The sequence below is a fragment of the Dipteris shenzhenensis genome, chromosome 12 (genome assembly GCF_047967505.1).
Source record: "Dipteris shenzhenensis isolate YYH24624 ecotype China chromosome 12, Dip_SZ_1.0, whole genome shotgun sequence".
NCBI lineage: Eukaryota > Viridiplantae > Streptophyta > Polypodiopsida > Gleicheniales > Dipteridaceae > Dipteris > Dipteris shenzhenensis.
The window spans coordinates 19,442,426-19,461,671 of record NC_141607.1 but is presented as its reverse complement, the minus strand read 5'-3'; the positions used below and the strand labels follow the sequence as shown (position 1 = coordinate 19,461,671).

At 42.0% G+C, this 19,246-nt stretch overlaps 1 protein-coding gene across 3 annotated transcripts in view; it reads left to right on the top strand.

The window, feature by feature from the left end:
- LOC147895945 (uncharacterized) overlaps nt 1-18,844 on the top strand; it is a 40,975-nt gene extending 22,131 nt beyond the window's left edge. Inside the window, exons 2-7 of one of the 3 annotated variants that reach the window (XR_015541892.1) lie at nt 1,054-1,131; nt 14,139-14,214; nt 17,925-17,998; nt 18,096-18,166; nt 18,267-18,401; nt 18,502-18,844. Coding sequence is in view for 1 of the 3 variants with exons in the window: in XM_087382664.1 (XP_087238790.1) it covers nt 1,054-1,131; nt 14,139-14,214; nt 17,925-17,998; nt 18,096-18,166; nt 18,267-18,306 (339 nt within the window). In the remaining 2 variants the exon portion in view is untranslated. Of the gene's footprint in view, nt 1-1,053; nt 1,132-14,138; nt 14,215-17,924; nt 17,999-18,095; nt 18,167-18,266; nt 18,409-18,501 lie in introns of all 3 variants that reach the window. The other 2 variants (XR_015541893.1, XM_087382664.1) reach the window with 2 other exon arrangements.
- The last annotated feature ends 402 nt before the right edge of the window (nt 18,845-19,246 follow it).

Below are 19,246 nucleotides of genomic sequence, written 5' to 3'. Positions count from 1 at the left end.
CAAATACAGCATAAATATATCAGTTTTTAACTGAAATGTGGACTGCTAGAATAATACCAATGCAGAATCAAATCTGCCCTAAATAAGCCAATGCTTGGCTTAAACAAAACACAACTCCTCTGAATTGTGTGTCTACCAGGAATAAAACTCTGATCCAGGGTAGCAAAACACCTCAAAAGATGATGGCATTTGCTGATTTCCAACAGTTTTCTTAACAAACTGAGGCAACACCGTCAACCCAGTTAAAACAGTAATTCAGCAACCAAAAATCGTGCCCAAAACCAGGTATTATACAGTTTCCTGAAGGAAAACAAGTCCATCCAGTAGGAAACTTGCTGTAGCTGAGGGGTGACCCCAAAAATCAGTCACAAGCACCTTCAAATCGGAGGCGGCCTGATAAGGACAGCAAGTACAGACGTGAAACAGTTCGAAATGATGATTGTACCAGCCTTGAAATACTCCTAGGAAGCTTGTCCTGTAGGGGACCAGTAAAAACAGTTGACCGAAGCCCAAAATTAGCAAAAATTCCACTGTGTAGGAGCTCCAGATCAAGGTGGCCAGGTCTAGAACAGGAGAAGCCAAACTAAAGTGCAGCATCTCGAAATCAGAGATTGGATTGTCTAGTTACAAAATAGCTCTAGGAGCCTGTACAAAGTGGCAACAATCCTGTAGAGGTGTTGGCTAATAAAAAATGAGCCAACGAGGTTTCTTGCGAACGACATTGTAGGTCTTTGCGTAGAGGAGGGCTGTCAACATGTCTAGTAAAACCATAGGGTGAGTTAAAACTCACTCAACCACTAACTGTGGTCGGGGGAAAAAGCTAGCAGGAAAAGTGTCCCTAAGCCTCCTAACAACTTAATACATTGGCCACTGCCTTAAATATTACAATATTTCCAACATAAGTGAATTTTCTGAATGGTGAACTTTGTAGTTTGAAGCTTTGTGAGTGGACTCTTGTGACGTGAAGTTGTATACATTATGCTTTTGTTTGTAGTGCTAAGTTTGGGAATAAAACAAAAACCTACCTGATATATATTTTTAATTTATGATCAGGATTTCTATAAGGTGCTTGAAGTCAGCTATGATGCGTCAGAAGAATCAATAAGGACAAACTACTTGCGCCTTGCATTGGTGCTCTCTCTCTCTCTCTCTCTCCTCCTCCTCCTCCCTTGGCCTCTCCCTGTGTATCTCTCTTCTTGATGCTTGTGATAATGTTTGTTGTCTCTTTTCATCTCTTCCTTTTTCACCTTTTCAATGGTGTGCATCAGATTTTTGAAAAGAATGGAAGAGATGTTTGATGGGTCTCAAACTGCTAAGGGCTAGGATGTCTTCCGAACCCGAAGTTTTCATGTATATTAATATCATACATGCAAGAAATGAATAATGATGTTGAACTCGAGATCTTAATTTCTAGGAGTGTGATCTATACAATGTCTCCATAATTCCTCTACATTTTCACACTACCAAATACGTTTTTGAAACTTCGAAGACAATTTGACTTCGCCCTGATGAGGACTTAAGTATGGATTTGCTGAATAAGTAGTTTCTTTCCCTACTTTTTAGTCGGTTTCCTATTCTCTTCGCTAGACCCTCTTTCTCTCTCTGTGTCTCTCTTTATATCTCCTTCTCTCAACGTGTTATGTGTGCCTTTTTTATTGAACCTCAGACCTTTGTTTTCTATCAGGCAACAACCAGCTGTACCTTTTAGAACTACAGGGCTACTTAGGGTGCTTTACGGTTTGTGCCTCTATTCAATCTCAAATGGGCAGATTGTAGATGTGCAGATTTTCTTTAGGACTCAGGAGTGGCCCAAAGTTGGGCGTATTGTCAAATTTATCTAGGTATGTATATATGTGTTGGTGCATCTAAGATGTTGTCATTAAGATATACACAAAGAATCAGCAAAAAAATAAACATGAAGCTATCTAACTTCTATGAAAATAACATATGCAAACAAAGACAACCTATGAAACTCTATTGCTTAAGCTGTGTTCTTGAGAGTCCCAAAGTGAGCTAGTATTTAAAAAACACAAGGCACAATAGTGATATGACTGCCTATTTTAGAGTGGATTTTGAGACACTTTATTTTTATTCACTATTTTGGTGGTCATTGTTTTGCTTCATATGTGTTTAAATCTTTTAGGGAGCAGGTTGCTGTCCTCTCCACTCGGTCAAGGCACTTGGGAAAGTCTTGTGCTTGGGATGTCTCCTGAAGTTAAGATATTAGAGCTCATAAATATACGTGGAGGTGCTATTTTGAAGAGGCTCTCAAAAGGACACCTTGCATGGGTGACTTCATGGTATCCATTCTCTCATGGAAGATCTGCTTTGCAGTAGGATTTACTTGATCTAGATGCCCATGGTTTAGACCTTAGATTCAAGGGTGGTTTGACACAAGGCAAGGAGGTGAGCGTCACCCAGCCTGCGCCAACCTGCGTTTAGGGATTTTGTTGCATTTTCTTGTTTTGTGGGTAATGTTTTGAAGAATTGTGTTTTATTTGGAGTTTTGATTCTAAGGTATGAGTGGTCTTCCTCCTTGGATTAAGGCATGGGAATCGTTTTGTGATTGCTGGAAGCAGGTGAAAAGATTGGTCAAAAGCCTTCCATTATTCAAAGCATACAAGACTAAGAAGTCCTTCTTGTTGCAATGATAAATAGTCTACTTCTTTTGTAGAAAATTTCTAGGACATAGATATTTCAATCCTTACTGCCTCTTTTTTAAGGGAATTTTTGTTGTAAAGCAAAAGATTTTGACAACTTCTAAGGTCTTGTGTCTAGCAAAATCCATAGAGAAAGGAGGCTCAAAGTTTTTTATTCACGTAAAAGAACTTGTAGGAGTCCAAGGTTTCTTATCACATTGGACATCGATGGTTTTTAGTCTAGTTGCTTAAAGTATGTGTGGATTTGTATGTGTGAGAACATATTTTTATACTATGGTCTACACCCACTGTTAGGCGCTGATGACGTCAGGGGGGATGCCTACTGACATGAAAGACTGGATGTACTTTAACATCAGGAGGCAATTCTAGTCGATAGGCAACTGGTCCAATTCTTTTAATAACCTTGAACGGACCACAGTATATGGGGGATAACTTCGGAACCAAACCAGTACTAAGGCTCTTGGATTCCTTGGGAATTCGCAAATATACCATCGTTCCTTCAAAGAACTCTCTAGGTGAACGATGTATATTAGCATAAAATCTGTCCCGATCTTGGGCACTTCTAATAGACTTCTTGGCAAACTTCAACATTTCCTGCATGTCTAGCAAGAAGGTCTTTGCAGCATCATTTTGGATTCCCTTTAACCCCCATAATTGGTGACTTAGGTTGAAACCCGTACATAAGCATAAAAGGACTGTAACCAGTGCTCGAATGCTTTGCACTGTTATAAGCAAATTCTATCATAGGTAGATAATCTTCCCATGAAGACTGTCTCTTAGAAACATATGCCCGAAGCATATCTTCAACCAATTGGTTGACCTTCTCTGTACTGCCATCGGATTGTGCATGATCTGAGGAACTCATACTGAGAGTAGTTTCTAACTTCTCAAAAACAAGTTCCAAAAGTTACTTGTAAACTTTGAGTCCCGACTTTGTCAGAGGGCAAACCATACAGCTTAAACAAGTGGTCCACAAACTCGTGAGCCAGCTGAACAGCTGAAATAGTTGTTCTAGTAGGTAAGAATCTAGCCATTTTTGTCAGACGGTCAACTATGACCCAAATGGAGTCATGACCCTTGCGCGTTCGAGGCAAACCAGTAATAAAATCCATGGAAATACTTTCTCATTTATTACTTGGAATCTGCAATGGCTGTAATAAACTCGCACTTCTAAGGCTTTCTGCCTTAGTAACCTGACAATGGAACCTGGAACTCCGCTCCTGGCTGTCCGTACGAAGTGCTGTAGCAGGCCATATCAATATTTTGGCTGCCGGGCGTGAAGGTGTAGAGGGGCTGGAATTCTGCGCAATCTACAGGCTATGGGAGAAGGCAATTTGGCCGAACTTATAGTGGGAGAGCAGGCTTTTAGTAAAGCCCTGCTTTTCCAAAAGCTCACCCTCCAAAAACGGAGGGGTAGTGCTTTTTTTAAAGTCTCCAGGCCCCCCGAAAAGCAGCTGTCCCAAATTGCGATCTGTCCCTATCTTGTTTCGCATCTTCCTGCGCTCCCTTTCTACCTGCCATCACCACGCCTGAGCAGCCAGCCGACATGCGGGATCCCCCTTTGGTTCGCCCCAACTTTACACACTCTCCTGACCCCCTTCTGACGCCTTTACTTGGACCCCACTTCTTCCTCCTAACTACACCTCTCTCCCTCTCTCTCAACCTGCCACTTCTTGCAACGAAATCACCCTGCTCTCTCTCTCTCTCTTTCCTTCTTTCCCTAAATCTCAACCACTTCCCAAAATCCGATGAACCAAACAAACACTTGCAGCACAAATTTCGAAATTAGGGCATACCTGGAGAAAGAATCGTCCAAAATTTTTACAACAGAAGTTTCTACCTCAGGAGTTGGCTCTGATACCAACTGACACATCCCAGCACTCATGAAACCTCTGATCTGCAAGCAAACACAAGAACACACACAACGTGAGAAAACTGAGCAGGCTGCTCACCACCCAACCACGACATCTACGGGATGTGATCCCGAATCAAGAGATGTCCCCTCCGAGCCACAATCTGAGCTATTGGCACGAACTCCCAACCAGATCCAAACCAGCGTGGTGTCCCGTACCACCAGGTGGCACTGTGAAGCCTGGGATCTGTTGCTGGGCCTTGGGCTACGCTATGATGCAGGCGCACGTCCGCGACTCAATCCAGGATCATACCTACCACCTGCGAACGAAACTTGCTCCCATTGGCTCCCTGAGAACTGAACCTCTGGGCCCCTTTTATAGACTCGGTCCCCAAGCGCCAAAAATAGCGAAGACCTCTAACTGGTTCGTACCCTTGCCACTCAACCCGAGAATCAAGCCTGCCTAGCTCTAAGCCTCCCTAGGCTACCTGAGCTAGTCTTGTGTACCTAGTACACGTCAGATACCAATCCGTGCACATGACACATAGTGAGCTGGAATGAGAAATTCATGATCGTGCCAAAGAACAATTGTTGCAGCAACTGAGTTTTCAATAGGAGCCAAAGAGAGCTCTAGTTGAGAGCGTGACGGACATCTTCATGCTTTAAGAGCACATTTTCTCACCTAGGGAGAGGTTCAGAGATCTGGTCACTGGCAATGGAAATGAACTAGAGGTGTTTGTATCTTAATCATTCCGTCCCTTACATTCTGAGAGATTCCCATAGCAAAGAGAGGTTCCTAAAAGCATTTTCTCGTCTCCATCAGAGATAGAGAAAGTTCACCAGATTGTAGGATATTCCTTTGACTAGTGTTGACATGATGGGTTGTACTGTTGCGAGGCCCTTCTCGCAGACTTCAATACATCTTTCTTTCTTTTCTTCTCTCTCAGCCCGACATACATACATATGTACATACGTGTGTATATGTATTTATATGTGTGTGTGTGTGTGTGTGTGTGTGTGTGTGTGTGTGTAGAAGGGGGGGGGGGGGAGAGAGAGAGAGAGAGAGAGAGAGAGAGAGAAGGGGGGATGGATGGATGGATAGGGTCAAGTTAGGTCTTCCTTTCATTGAGAAACTTGCGGAGCAGCAGTTGGATTCACCTTGGTTAGTAGACCAGTAGTAGTGCGTGAGGCTAGGGGTGTGGGATACCCATTCCACTTTCCATGGGTCAAGTTGATACAATATGGTGGCAGGAGGTTGTGGTAATTCTTTCAAACCTAGATCAATGGGCACTCAACTTTGGTGCTTGCAGGATGGGGGGGCAAATGTTTATTGACCCTTACGAGATCTTGGAGATGACCACCTTCTTCTACGATTAATAATTATGCGGGGTCGAGAAGTCTACATCTTACATTCCCCCTACAGTCACACAGTCCATGAGGAGCTGGTTAGAGGCTCCTTTTACAAATAGTGACATGCTGAAGGCCTTAAATGCCCTTGTGGTTCCCTAAAGAGCCCTAATCTTCTTGCTTGTAACCATAGTTACGCTGAAACGCGTTTCAGAGCCCCGCCAGGCCTGAAACGCCGTTTCAGAGAAGCCCCGTTTCCTGAAACGCGTTTCAGAGTCTGAAACGTTTCAGGACCCTGAAACGGCTGGCTGAAACGTTTCAGCCAGTCTGAAACGCGTTTCAAAGCCTTGAAACATGCCGTTTCAGACAACACAGGCTGCTAGGTCTCCAAAATCACATTTTTTGTCTTTTTGCTTTTGATTTTGGTCTCCAGGCTCCTTCCACTCCTTCAGCCTCATACTCTCTCCATCCTCAAGGTTTTCCAGCCCTCCTTCAGCCCCATTCACTCCTTTCCTCTCCTTTCTCTCCTGCAGCCTGCTTCAGCCCTCCATCATCATCTACTCCCCTCCCTTGCTGACGTGGCGTTTCCCCGTTTCAGCCCTCCCAGAAATCCCGAAACGTTTCCATTTCCGTTTTCGTTCCCCGTTTCCCTGTTTCCGTTTCCCCTAACTATGCTTGTAACATAGCAGTGCTAATATAAGGTGTGGATACATAAATGTCTTGCAATCACCAACTAAGAAAGCAAGGCATCTAATGCAGAAGATATGTGATGGTACAACACCTGCACTTCAAGACTAGTGCAAATACATGGAAGTCTCTCTCACTTGACCTACATGTGCTCTTATGGCACAATCTACACCCAACCTTCTATAGGTGTCAAGCTGTGTTGCTCTCCTCATTTGGGGGCTCATAGATGGGGGCATTAACTAGGTTTTTAAGAATACAATAGTGGTGGATTGGGCCTCCTTGGAAAGAAGCATGTGTAGATTGGGCTTTTCAGCACGATGGATCAGTGGGTCTCTGCACTATATGGTAGCAACTCTAGTCACCCATTGCATTGACATTGGGAGGCCTTTTTCTCATGCTCGATATGTTAGTGCTGCCCATTGGTCCCTTTTTAGGTCTCTTTGTCCTTTTGGTTCCTCTTTATTATTGAGGCTCTCAGATATTTTCTCCAATCATAAGCTAGGGTCGATTGAAAGGCACCTTATGGATGACACAACTCTCTTTGTGGAGGCTCACTTGCTATCCTAGAGAGGATGAGACTTCTTTTCGAGGATGACCTGGCATCCAGAAAAGGCCAAACATATGCAAGATATATTATAAGGGATGGTATGTTGAAAAGAAATGGTAAGGTTGTACTACCTAGTCAGAATGATCTCAGGCAGAGAGTCATTCGACAGTGCCATGATAACCCATGTGCGGGACATCCAGGAGTCGAGAAGACATATGATCTCGTGAAGCGAGATTTCTTTTGGCCAAAGATGAAAAAGCATATTCATGAATATGTGACACGGTGTTTTTCGTGTCAGGTAAGCAAGGCCGAACGGGTGAAGCCACCCGGACTTTTACAGCCCCTGGAAATACCACTAAGTGGGAGAGCATTTCCATGGACTTTATTGTAGGGCTGCCTATGACACAAGGAGGGTATGATTCTATCCTTGTGGTGGTTGATCGTCTAACCAAGATGGCTCACTTCATCCCGACTAGAGAGTCTGTTAGTGTCCCGCAAGTGGCGGATTTGTTTATTAGACATATATTTCGTCTGCATGGATTGCCTAGATCCATAGTGTCGGACAGAGATGTCAGATTTACCGGTCATTTTTGGACAGCGGTATTTGAGACACTAAGGATTGAGTTGGGAATGAGTAGTGGGGATCATCTTGAGACGGATGGTCAGACGGAGAGAGTCAACCAGACTTTAGAGGATATGCTGAGGGCATATGTGTCATTGAGGCAACATACGTGGGACAAGTGGTTGCCATTGTTAGAGTTTGCCTACAATGATAGAAAACATTCCTCTACAGGGTTCAGTCTGTTTGAGCTGAACTATGGTTATAGACCAGCAAATCCGACTATAGTTGGAGTACCTCAGAAAGTGCCTAGTGCCGCGAACTTTGTGGTTCAGATGCGGGAGATGCTAGCACTTGCGAGAGCTAATATCTGCCAGACTATGGATAGAGCCAAGGTGTATGCGGATGAAAACCGGTCTATAAGAGTATTTAAAGAAGGAGAAAAAGTTTTTCTCAGAGTTCCTTCACACTCGAAGTCATTAACTTCAGGAGAGTGTGCTAAGTTATCACCTCGATACTGTGGGCCGTGGTTAATTCTAAAGAGAATAGGCAAGGTAGCCTATAAATTAGAATTGCCACAGGGGTGTAAGGTGTACTCGGTTTTTCATGTTTCGCGCTTAAAGAAATTTTTATATACAGGTGACTCACTAATCGAAGGTGTGGTTTTGTTTCAAGAGATAGAGGATAATGCAAGGGGCAAACCAACAAGAATCCTGGACCGAGGAACAATGCAAATACGAAATCGGAAGATACCCACGGTGTTGGTTGCATGGCATGGTCAGCCTCTATCAGAAGCTACCTGGGAATCCGTATACCAGTTGCGGAGAGTGTTCCTAGACTTTATCATCGAGGATGCTGATGTCTGAAGAGGGAAGGAATGTTACGCTCTAGCTGAGGTAGCATGACCTCGGAAGAATCAGTCGACATTTCCCTTAAAGGATCTATGTTTGTAATATATCTGTTTGCGCTTCATGTAAATGATCGAGAGGGAATTAATGTCAAGGTCCTAGGTGAGGGTTGATAGCACCAGACTAGGTGGATCTAAGGCTGAGGGCCTAAATCAAGAAATGTGCCTAGGGGCAAAGGAAATTAAAGCTTCCCAAGTGAGGGGTGAAAAGATGCATTAGTAAGGCCCTATAATGATGACATGTGGCATCTACATCCATCTGGGGAGATGGGGCTTGTTGGAGCTAGTGAGAGAAGGAGAAGTGTGCTTTTACGTGAATAGGATTTTTGGATTCTCTGTGAGCTCTTACGCTTCAGCAAGGTTGGCTGGGTGGAACAATATCGGTGCTACTCCCGTGATCTGTCTGTAGTTAGAATTGAAGAGTTTTACAGTAACTGTCTTTTTTTTTTTGGGGACAGTAACTAGATGAAGTAACCGGCTGGTTACTCTAACCAGACTAACTGGTTCTGGTTTGGTTAGTCTGCAACTAGACTAACTAGACTGGTCACGGTCTGGATACAGTGACCACACTAGTTTGGTTGGGTCAACTAACTGGACCTCTAACCAGTCCACTAACCAATGTTAGGTTAGATAAACCCATGGTCTGCCACATCAGCCACCTGTCTGCCATGTGTCAGTGCCACATCAGCATCTGAGCTGGCTGCCACATGTACTGCCACATCAGCATCCCTCAGGCCTGCATGCCACATCAGCAATCTGCATTTGTCTGCCACGTCACCCTAAGGTTGAGGAAGTTCTAGTAAAATTCCAAGGTTCGTCATGGACTTCCGTCAGCGTCGCAAAACGGCGACGGACCTTTCTCGCATCTTTTTCACGACGAACGCCATGGCAGATCTTCTCTTGTCATTCACCAGTGGACACCCCCGCGCTTGCTAATCGTCAGTGCCTGTGTGAGAACGCTTCTTTGGAGTCGTCAGGGCAGAATTTGCCTTCGCAAAACCTCTACGCTACCATAAACTCCCCTGACGTGCTTGTCTTCCTGATGTGGAAATTCTCCTGCAGATCTTTTTAGTCGCTTCTTCTACCTTTCACTTACTCTCTCTCTCTCTCTCTCACTCTGCAAGCAACTAGGGCCCAAGACAACTTGTCGGGCTGGACCTCCCCGAAGGCATTTTATTCATTGAAAAATTCTGAGTATAGAGAGAGTTCAGCGTGAAGCTGCTCATACCAAAATTTAAAACATGAATGAATAATTACATGAGCTCTTAGGCTTTCTTTCGTGGCAACAATCCACTTGTCAAATTCTACATTACTTTCCTAATTACATGCCACGAAGGGCAACTCTGGAGTCTTCGAAGCACTTGGTCATGTGAACCGCCTCCTAGACTCTTGTTAGGCTCCATTGCGCTTAGGAAAATAACTCTTCCTAGTACTTGCAACAATAAATTAAAGCACATCACCATGGCACCCATTAATTGTTAGCACTTTTGCATGCAAATAATACACTGTGGACTAATTTTAGTCATGGTGGGCGTCCCCACTGAACACATGTGCACACATAAGAAATATAAAAATATATTTATTCTCTGGTTGACCGAAGTCAACGCTCTTGTTCATAATTAGGGGCTTTGACCGAGGGTCGAGGCGCCTTAATTATAGTCAAGTCTCTCCAATCGAAGTTGGCACATCTTGGTTAACCGTAGTTAGCCTTCTTGGTATAAACCAAGTCTTCCTGAAGTCAAGTATCTTTGGCCGTAGTCAATTCTTTGACCAATAGAAAAACTCTTTTGACCATAATTAACCCAGATGGAAAACTCTTTAATTATGATCAAATTAATGGTCAACTGTACTTTGACTTAGGATATTTACATTGTGGTAACATTTAGCATCAATTGGCACCCAAAAGTCTGAGATTCAAAATTCATGTTAAGAATCCCATTGGTTGGGCACAATGAAATTATGATGTAGCCCAGTCCATGGGGCTTAGAGCCACCTAGCACAGTAGTAGGAGTGCCTCAATACTTTGATGCACATGAGGGGAGGCTTGGACGATAGATAGATGAGATAGAGACAACTATTTCAGAGGCTTGAAGAGAGTGCGTAAGATGAGTGAATGAAGACTTTCAAGAGGCTTGTGGATCTCTATGACTAAAGTCTCTTTTTATATCTGATCTATGTCCTATTACTAGATGTATGGGACATTGTGTAATATACACTTGTTGGTCTTTTATAGGACATGATGGAACCCTCTATCTATATGGCCTATTACTACATGTATGGGACATTGTGTAATATACACTTGCTGGTCTTTTATAGTATAGGACATGATGGAACCCTCCATCTAGATCCATCCATCATCTAGAAAGACCCCTTGGATGATCAGGTGCTTTCTTCTTTATAGTGCCAGAGAATCAAAGTGGTGGTAAGATTATTCAAGTACTAGGCCATTGACTTCTGTTCTTCCAGAGAGTATGCTTGGGAGGGCTAACCCATGAGAGAGTTACTATAGGATGCATGGGAGTGCCTCCTTCCTACCCAAGGAGGGCTATCCATAAGGACTCTACGGTCGCCCTTCTTGTCGTACACTGCCCTCGTTGGTGGATTTGGTGTATTTTGGTCACACGTCTGGAGTAGTCTTCAATTCAAAAAGAGAGAGTGGCGCATAATGGACTCCCCATTAGCCCTTGGTTAGACTAGTGGACAGGGATGGTACTTGCTACTATTGCGTGGAAGGTGATCAAGAGGACGAGTTGCGACTCTTCTGAACTTGCTCCTTCAGCACAAGGGAGCTGGCAGTACTCACTCAGGATCGTTTCAAGGGTGAGGTGCATCTGGCTTGTGTTTACATGGGGAATAGTAGGTTGGTTGATAGAGGGGGGCATGCCTGCTTTGTAGATTCCCTTGCCTAATTGGTGAGTGGGGAAACAATTATATGCAAAGATTCATAAGGCCCACTGCACCCTCAAAACTATGCCTCCTGATCTCTTTGGAGATGAGTGTCTATAGAACATTATTAGCATTGTGGCTCGGAATGATGGGGGTAGCATATTCGATCTATTCCCACTCTCGTTAGCATACAGACATGCATTATAATGCCTTGTAGCCGAATTTGGGAGCAAGGTATTTGAGTTAGGATGCGGAGAAGGCAGCTAGGAGATTTCTTTATTTTCCTATCAGCACATCATGGATAATGGATTTGTTGTATTGCTTTCAAAGCATTTAATAAAAGTTATTTTATATAGGGAGGGAAAGGAAATAGATGTTAAGGCATGAGGATACCAATATAATTGATAGTGCCTCTCCTTCGAACAACAAAGAAAAAAGAGTGAAGCTAGAAACCTTGCCTTGAGGCCGAGAAGGAGAAGCTAGACTTTGAAACCCATGAAAGCCCTTTTCTAAACCCAAGGAGGAGAAGAAGTTGGTAGGAATTACAATGGATAAATTGATTGGAGTCTTTACTCTAGTCTCTCTCTGGATTCCTCTATTTCAAAGGTAGTTTTGTTAATGAAAACACAATGGGAGTTTTGGAAAAGGAATGATGTCTACGTAAGGAGAAGAAGCTACCAGCGTGGATTTGACCAAGCTTGATAGTCATTGAAGGCCTTTCTCAACAAGATTTATCAATCAACAAACTATTGGTCCTATTATGAAACAACTTTCTATCCAAAGGAACTTCGGTGAAGGAAGAAGACAAATGGCAATGTTAAGGGAGCACACGTGACAAGGATCCCTTAATAAAAGAGAAAAGGACAAATTTTTTGTCATAAAAAGAAAGATTATAAAAGAGGGAGTTGTCATAAACGAGGAATGGCCGTAAAGGAGAAAGCAGCTAGGAGGGAGAGAATGGCCATAAAAGAGAACATTGCCATCAAAGAGATTGCAAACACATGTGATCCTTTGAAGGTTGTGATGATGGTATTCCATATTGAGATTGTAATGGATGGAGAAATGCGTGTGCACCCACCTAGGTGGCAATCACAATCAATGAGAGCTTTTATAATTGTAATGAGAAAACCTTGGTTGAAAATCATACTTGTTTTGAACTCAGGCTGGTTTGGGCAACATGAAGTATACATGTCATAAAGTTGGCAACATAAACTTTGTATCACCTATTTGTAGTCCTAATATACATAAATAACTACAACATTTACTTCTTTCTTTCTTTTTTTTAAACTGCAAAATCTTTCTAAGCCTTGGTCTTATTTTCATCACATATTTTTAATTCTTCCTTCATGTTTTTTGTTCCATTGTTGTTACCTTGAAAATGGATTCTGTGAAAGCTTTTGTCAAATATTTGTTTGTTGGTTTCACATTTTCAATTGCAAAAGGCATGGTAAAGCTTCACAAACACTATGGTTCTTTCTGAGATGGATTGACAATCGAAGTTTCTTTGTGTTTGCAAGATATAGATTATGCTATGAAAAAAGTGGATACAAGATAATGAAATGGAAGAAGAGGAGGTAAAGCCTGGGTGATTAGAAGGATTTGAGAATGAGGTTAACCAACAGGATGCTAGTCTGAGTGATTCTAAGGTGAGTGATTTAGAAGAAGAACTTCTTCCTACCCACAATTTTGTAATGAAGAAGGATTTCTCCCTCCAAGGTAAACCTCGAGCTATAGTGCAGAATAAACAAATAACTTCTCAAGTAAAAAGCCAAGGTGTCCCCCCCAAAAGCCTTGCCCCCAAGGCAAAAAAGGAAAAAAGTAAAAATGGTAAGCAGCCTCATTTCCTCTGTCACACTGAATGTGTGTGGTCTTATTGACCGATCTAGAAGTCAGGAACTTGCCAGCTGGCTTAAGGAGATTTCTCTTTCCCCAACTTTTCTTGCATTGCAAGAAGTTAAGGTTATTGAGACTCTGGAGAATAGGCTTAAAATTATGAGATGTTTCAATTTAGGATGTTCTTTTCTTGCAAGATGTCGCGTTCCCAATGAAGAATAATTGCAATGCCAATTAATAAAGCTTTGGTAGGTTGGCATGGATATCAAGACAATGGGTTCTCTTATTTGTAGGCATTCTAAGGTTTCTCCCATGTGTGAGGCTAGTTGTAGATGACATAAAGGGAAGATCATTGCAATGCACTTTTGAATCTAATGCTGTCAACTTCACATCTCGTCCATAGTTTCTCACGACCACTATCACCTCTGCACTTGCCGGTGTAGTCTATTTGTGAGTGTGCCTACCTTGGTACCTAGGAGTGATGAGGATTCAAGATTGGCAGCGCTTACAAAATGCCACTCAATTGCTGATACCCTTGTCCTATTAGTCACAAGGGTTGTGGAGATGAATGTGCCGGAAATACCACAGACTTGAGGATTGACTCCTAAATGCGAGGGAAAAGTTATCTGATTTTGCAAAACACTAGGGTCGAGAGTTTGCATAGCTTGGGTATATGTCAGAGGCATTTTTATCACTATGCAACTAGATTTATGATGAATTGTGTTTGCATGTTGTTCATTGCTAGCTTGGCAATTCAGTGGCACCACTCATATGGAGGGGTCATGATGTGCTTTCTACACTTCAAATTGGTTTTCAAAATCTTGGGTAGAATTATAAAAGTTGTCATCTTTGACGTGCAGAAGTGGCATCCAGACAAGCATAAGGGAGAGAAATTCGCTACTACAAGATTTCAAGAAATTAGTGAGGCTTATAAAGGTAGTACTCTTGAAGGAAAAAACTTTTCTAATTGTTCAGTGGAATTAATTTGAACTCTCTCTCTCTCTCTCTCTCTCTCTCTCTCTCTCTCTCTCTTCTAGGTCACATCATATTCTATTACACTTTGCATAAGATAAGATTTCTTGTTACTTTTTATACTAGTTGAGAGAAGCACGTAGGCTCTCCTTTAGGCAATGTATATAATATACAAAACATGCGTTAGATCAACATGAGCGACTCAACTTGCGTATGTGGAGCCACCATTGAGTGCTGGTATTCAGACTATCTAAGAGCCTATACAACCTAGTAGCAAGAACATGTGTCCAATACCAAATTCCCTTACTCATGAGAACGACCCTCAAATCCTTGCTTTGAAGCAATTATGCTTTCACAAGGACATTCTAGTCCTCATGCACAACGGGAATGTGTTACCAAGGCACAACTTAGGATTCCACTAGTATGCATGGGAAAAGGTGTCCTAATACCTAAGAGATTGTCCTAGTATTCTAGTATGTACCATGCTAGCTTAGGTGTCAACCTCAATATAGTGCCTACTTGTGTCTAGACACCACTTATGTTTGACTAGGATGTAACCTTCTCACGTCCTTAATAGAGGGAAGCTTTATGAGATGAACCAAGATATCGCTTTCAAATATTCTCAAGTATGGTCATATTTAGGCATGAACCAAGATCTCACTTTCAAATATTCCCAAGTATGGTCGTATTTAGGCTTGCGTTTCCCATTTCTCTTTCTTCTAGAATTGTCTTTGGCTCGTGGGGCATATGGGATTACAAGTTCTCAAAAAAGTAGATCAATTTATCTATTGACACATTTTGGTTTCTCTTTCAGTTGACTTTTTGGGATTTAAAGTGGTTATCTTTCTAACTTGGATGGTTCACACCTTAGGATTGGCCAATAAACTTTCTATTGAGTTACATGTTCTTGGACTAGCACGGCATTTATAGAGGCGTCTAAAACTTTTGGTACACAAACCTTCCCAAGTCTCCATTATGATTGAATTTGTTGTTATCTAGTTGGCTTTCCCGACTTGGATCTCATTCCAAATAACTAAATCTGGATCTCATTCCAAATACAATCAAGTCTAGATCATTGTCATAGAGGCCTCTCCACTGTTAAATATTTGTCTTCCTAATTGCAAGAGATGGTCAAAGTAGTACTCTTTCGAGTATGACTAGATGAGTTTTAACCCTCAAGCCTTATGGGCAAAGAGGTTATGCTGATTGCATATGTATTTTAGTAATGGTGGTCTATCATGCTATAATTTTGTGCCATATAAAAAAGTGTCCATCAATTTCTTCATTTATCCCATGGTTGGGATATCAAGGATTGCATATGAGATTTAAAATAAATAAATGAATAAATAAATGAGTGAATGAATAAATAAATAAATAAATAAGTAACTATATATACACATATACTCTCTAAATCCCTTGCAATTAAAACAAAACTTTTGATTGATGCATATTTTGGCCCTTTGGGCACCATAAATGAGCTCAAAAGGCCAAAAAACCTTAAAAATGACTGTAAACATGGGTATCTCGGGCTGCTTTGGCTAGAAACAGATGCACTTCTTCTCTAGAGGGGGTTTTTGAGAAATCCCCTCAGGCTGCTTTGGCTAGAAACAGATGCACTTCTTCTCTAGAGGGGGTTTTGAGAAATCACCAAAAGGTACCCATGTTTACAGTCATTTTTAAGGTTTTTGGGCCTTTTGAGCTCATTTATGGTGCCAGAAACAGATGCACTTCTTCTCTAGAGGGGGTTTTGAAACATCACTGAAAGGTACCCATGTTTACAATTATTTCAAGGGGTTTTGGGCCTCGGGCTCATTTCAAGTGCCCAAAAGGCCAAATTATGCATAAATAAAAAGTTTTGTTTTTACTGCGCAGTGTCAAACCAAAATATATAGTAGAGCTTTCTTTTAGTGGAAGAGATTTTGCAGATTGATGTGCGAGTGATTTCATCTCAGGATGCACTATGAATTCCAAATGTATCTTTCCTTAAACACAATGTAAAGTAAGCATCTTTCAATCCTTTTGGGTGAATATTTTTAACTTGGAGCTTTCTTCCATTGTTAAACATGTGCTTGTCCATGCTGTAGCAATGCATGGGAATATTTTTTGTCTTTTATTAGTTATCATGAAACAAATTTAGATAGACATTTTTCATTGCCCAGTTGCTCGATTCAGACTTTGGCTCTTTCCCGGTTGCTTGTGAAATGGACATCCTCGTACAAACACAGAAACAAAAGGCTCGGAATCTTGCTGTCCATCTAACACAGAAAATTGAGAATATATCCTCTCTATACAATTGGATGACTGGATCTAGGGCTTGCTTCCTTTGTTTGCTGCAGGTTCTTCACTGAGCTGCCGGTTGGGATCCGGAGGGTCCTGCTGTCCCGTCTGGTCCAGATCTACTTCCTTCAGGCATGGACTGTGGGTGGACTGATCTGTGTTCTTCTTCAGGCCATCTCTTTCAATCGAACCAACCTGGCTCTGATACCATGTGAGAGAAACTCATCGTGCATGTGATGCACAAAGTGGTAGCAATCTTTTAACCCAGAAATGCTGACACATGAGAGAGAGATAGAACAGAGAAAGTAGATCTGTGTAAACCCAGCCCAAATAGACTGAAAGTGGATCTCTGCCATAAGTACGGCTTCTGGAAACCACTCTCCTCTATTGGATGTTAGTAGCCTTCTCTTGAAACGGGAGGTGAAGGAAAAAAGTGCTGGGATGCAGTACGACTGAACATTCTCAAGTGATGAAAGAGGGAAGAGACTATGTATGTGATGGAGAGGGGGAGTGGAACTCCCACTTTATTTGCCTAGCAAGTGGCAGGGGAGGATTTGACCTCACCTACCAGCTGACCAGGTCAGCTGACCTGATCTGTACCACATCATCAGCTGACAGATCATGTGACAGTTTTGCCGCATCAGCAGACTGTCTGGTGATCACCCTTACAGTGCCATGCCAACAGACTTGTGTCTGCTGCCACATCTGTACAGTGCCATGTGGCTGTCTGCCATGTCAGCAGCATCTGCAAGTGCCAGTAAGCACCTTAAATTTGTCATGTGTCTTGCTTGCCATGTCACCTCTTTGGGTTACTGAATGCCATTTTTGCATTTATCTGAATGCTAGACATGATGTGGATATCCCATGCTCATGGCTTCTTATTTGGTGGCCTTACAGAATGAGCAACTAAGCTACAATGAAGGGAACAGAGAATGGAGCATTGACCTCCACCCTATATTTGGATTTTAGTGTTACATTTTACCTTCTTCACATGTTTTGATGTTGAAATAAAAATCCCCTCCATGGATTATCATTAACGAATCACATTGGGTAAGTATACATTTAATCACCTCAAGTGTGTATATGATAGGTAAGTCCCCAAAGGAATAAAATTTCTATGCTCATACATGTTATGTTGTATGTTTGGAAAACAACCTCCCCAGGTTTCTATTTTAAAGTGAGAATTTTTTTTTTGGGTGTGTGTGTGTGTGTGAGAGAGAGTACAATTCTGATAGTCTATAAACTTGAAAGCCTGATATTCTCTAGCTTGCCACCCCACTAGTTGTTCCAGCCGTTTTGAAATTATCCTTTTTCTTATGAGGAGAAGTTATGGAGATTTGCAGCAGTTTTTCTGGGGTTTTAAGACTTGCATAATTCATTGTGATTTTCATGACCAGTGTTAAGTGATCCTGTCATGCGTCATGACTATGACATGGGAGGAGACATTGATGTCCAGCACTACACAATAACTGTAAGAATCTGGTTTTATATGTTTGAATTCCCCCCTTAAATTCATTCAGAGTGAAAACGGTTTTAACTGATGTTAAAAATTCACAATTCCTGAGCAGGAATACCTCAACCGATTCAAGGGATTCATTTTGACTTGCAATGGGCTTGGCATGGGAACCATACCCCAATGGTAGGATTTGTCATTTTCCTACCATGTGCAGCTGTATTTCAGAAGAGGCATATCCCAAGAATTGTACACAGACTCCTTATCTAGTTTTACACTTCTGCAGGGCAACTCATTCAGTACAAGTAAGCTGTGATCCAGAGTAAGCAGAGTGTAGAATTTTCCTGTGATATTCATAGTTCAGGTATCTTTGAATCACTCACATTCAAGTGATGGAGATTTCAGCTTTGGTTGTAGTCAGGTGAACAGTTTGTATTTCTTTTTTAATTTGAAAGGTTGTTTCCTGCATTCTCATTCTATTCAAATTGTGAATAAGCAGGTTTTTTTCATGACATTGGCAGGTGCAGCTCAACCAATGCAGCTTGTGTGCATGCAGAAGGAACCTGAAGCTGTTGCAGTGCTTGAACTGCTGTAACTTATAATCTTGATACTGCTATAAAGGAACTGTCGTGTATGCGAGACTTGCAATCTTACACGTGGGTCGCCAAGGGTGATGTCTTTGGGCTATACCGGATTCTTTTGTTGATTTCCACCCTCAAGAATTCCCCACTTCTAAAAAGGAAGATACAAACGTGCACTTTGTTTAGTAGGGGCATGCTAGATGCCGAGGAAGATGTGTGGGATGATAGCTCCATTAAACGAATCTTGATGATCAACTTGAGGAAATATGTTCTTTTATTGGATCTACTAAGTCTAAATCCACCTTACCTTGCTCTCCTTTCTTTCTCTTTTAGCTTTATTCCACGCTTCCCTCCTAGTTTCTCTCTATGAATGTGTCTCTCAATGTGTGGAGAGACACACAGAGAGCATGCATGCATGAGAGAGAGAGAGAGAGAGAGAGAGAGAGAGAGAGATTGGTGCTCTTGAAGATCTAAAAGTTTATGGCACATTGAAAAGGCAACTCAATAGGAGTAGTTCTCACATGCTACATAACACAACAAATGCATGGCGCCGAAAGGCTTGAGTCATGGATCGAGGGTCTTTCTTTACATGGGTTCTAGACTCACATTCTTTCTTTGGCTGCTTCAGCCAGCATATGCTGAAGTTGAGTCCAGTTTAATTCTTTGGCTATGTAACTCATTATTA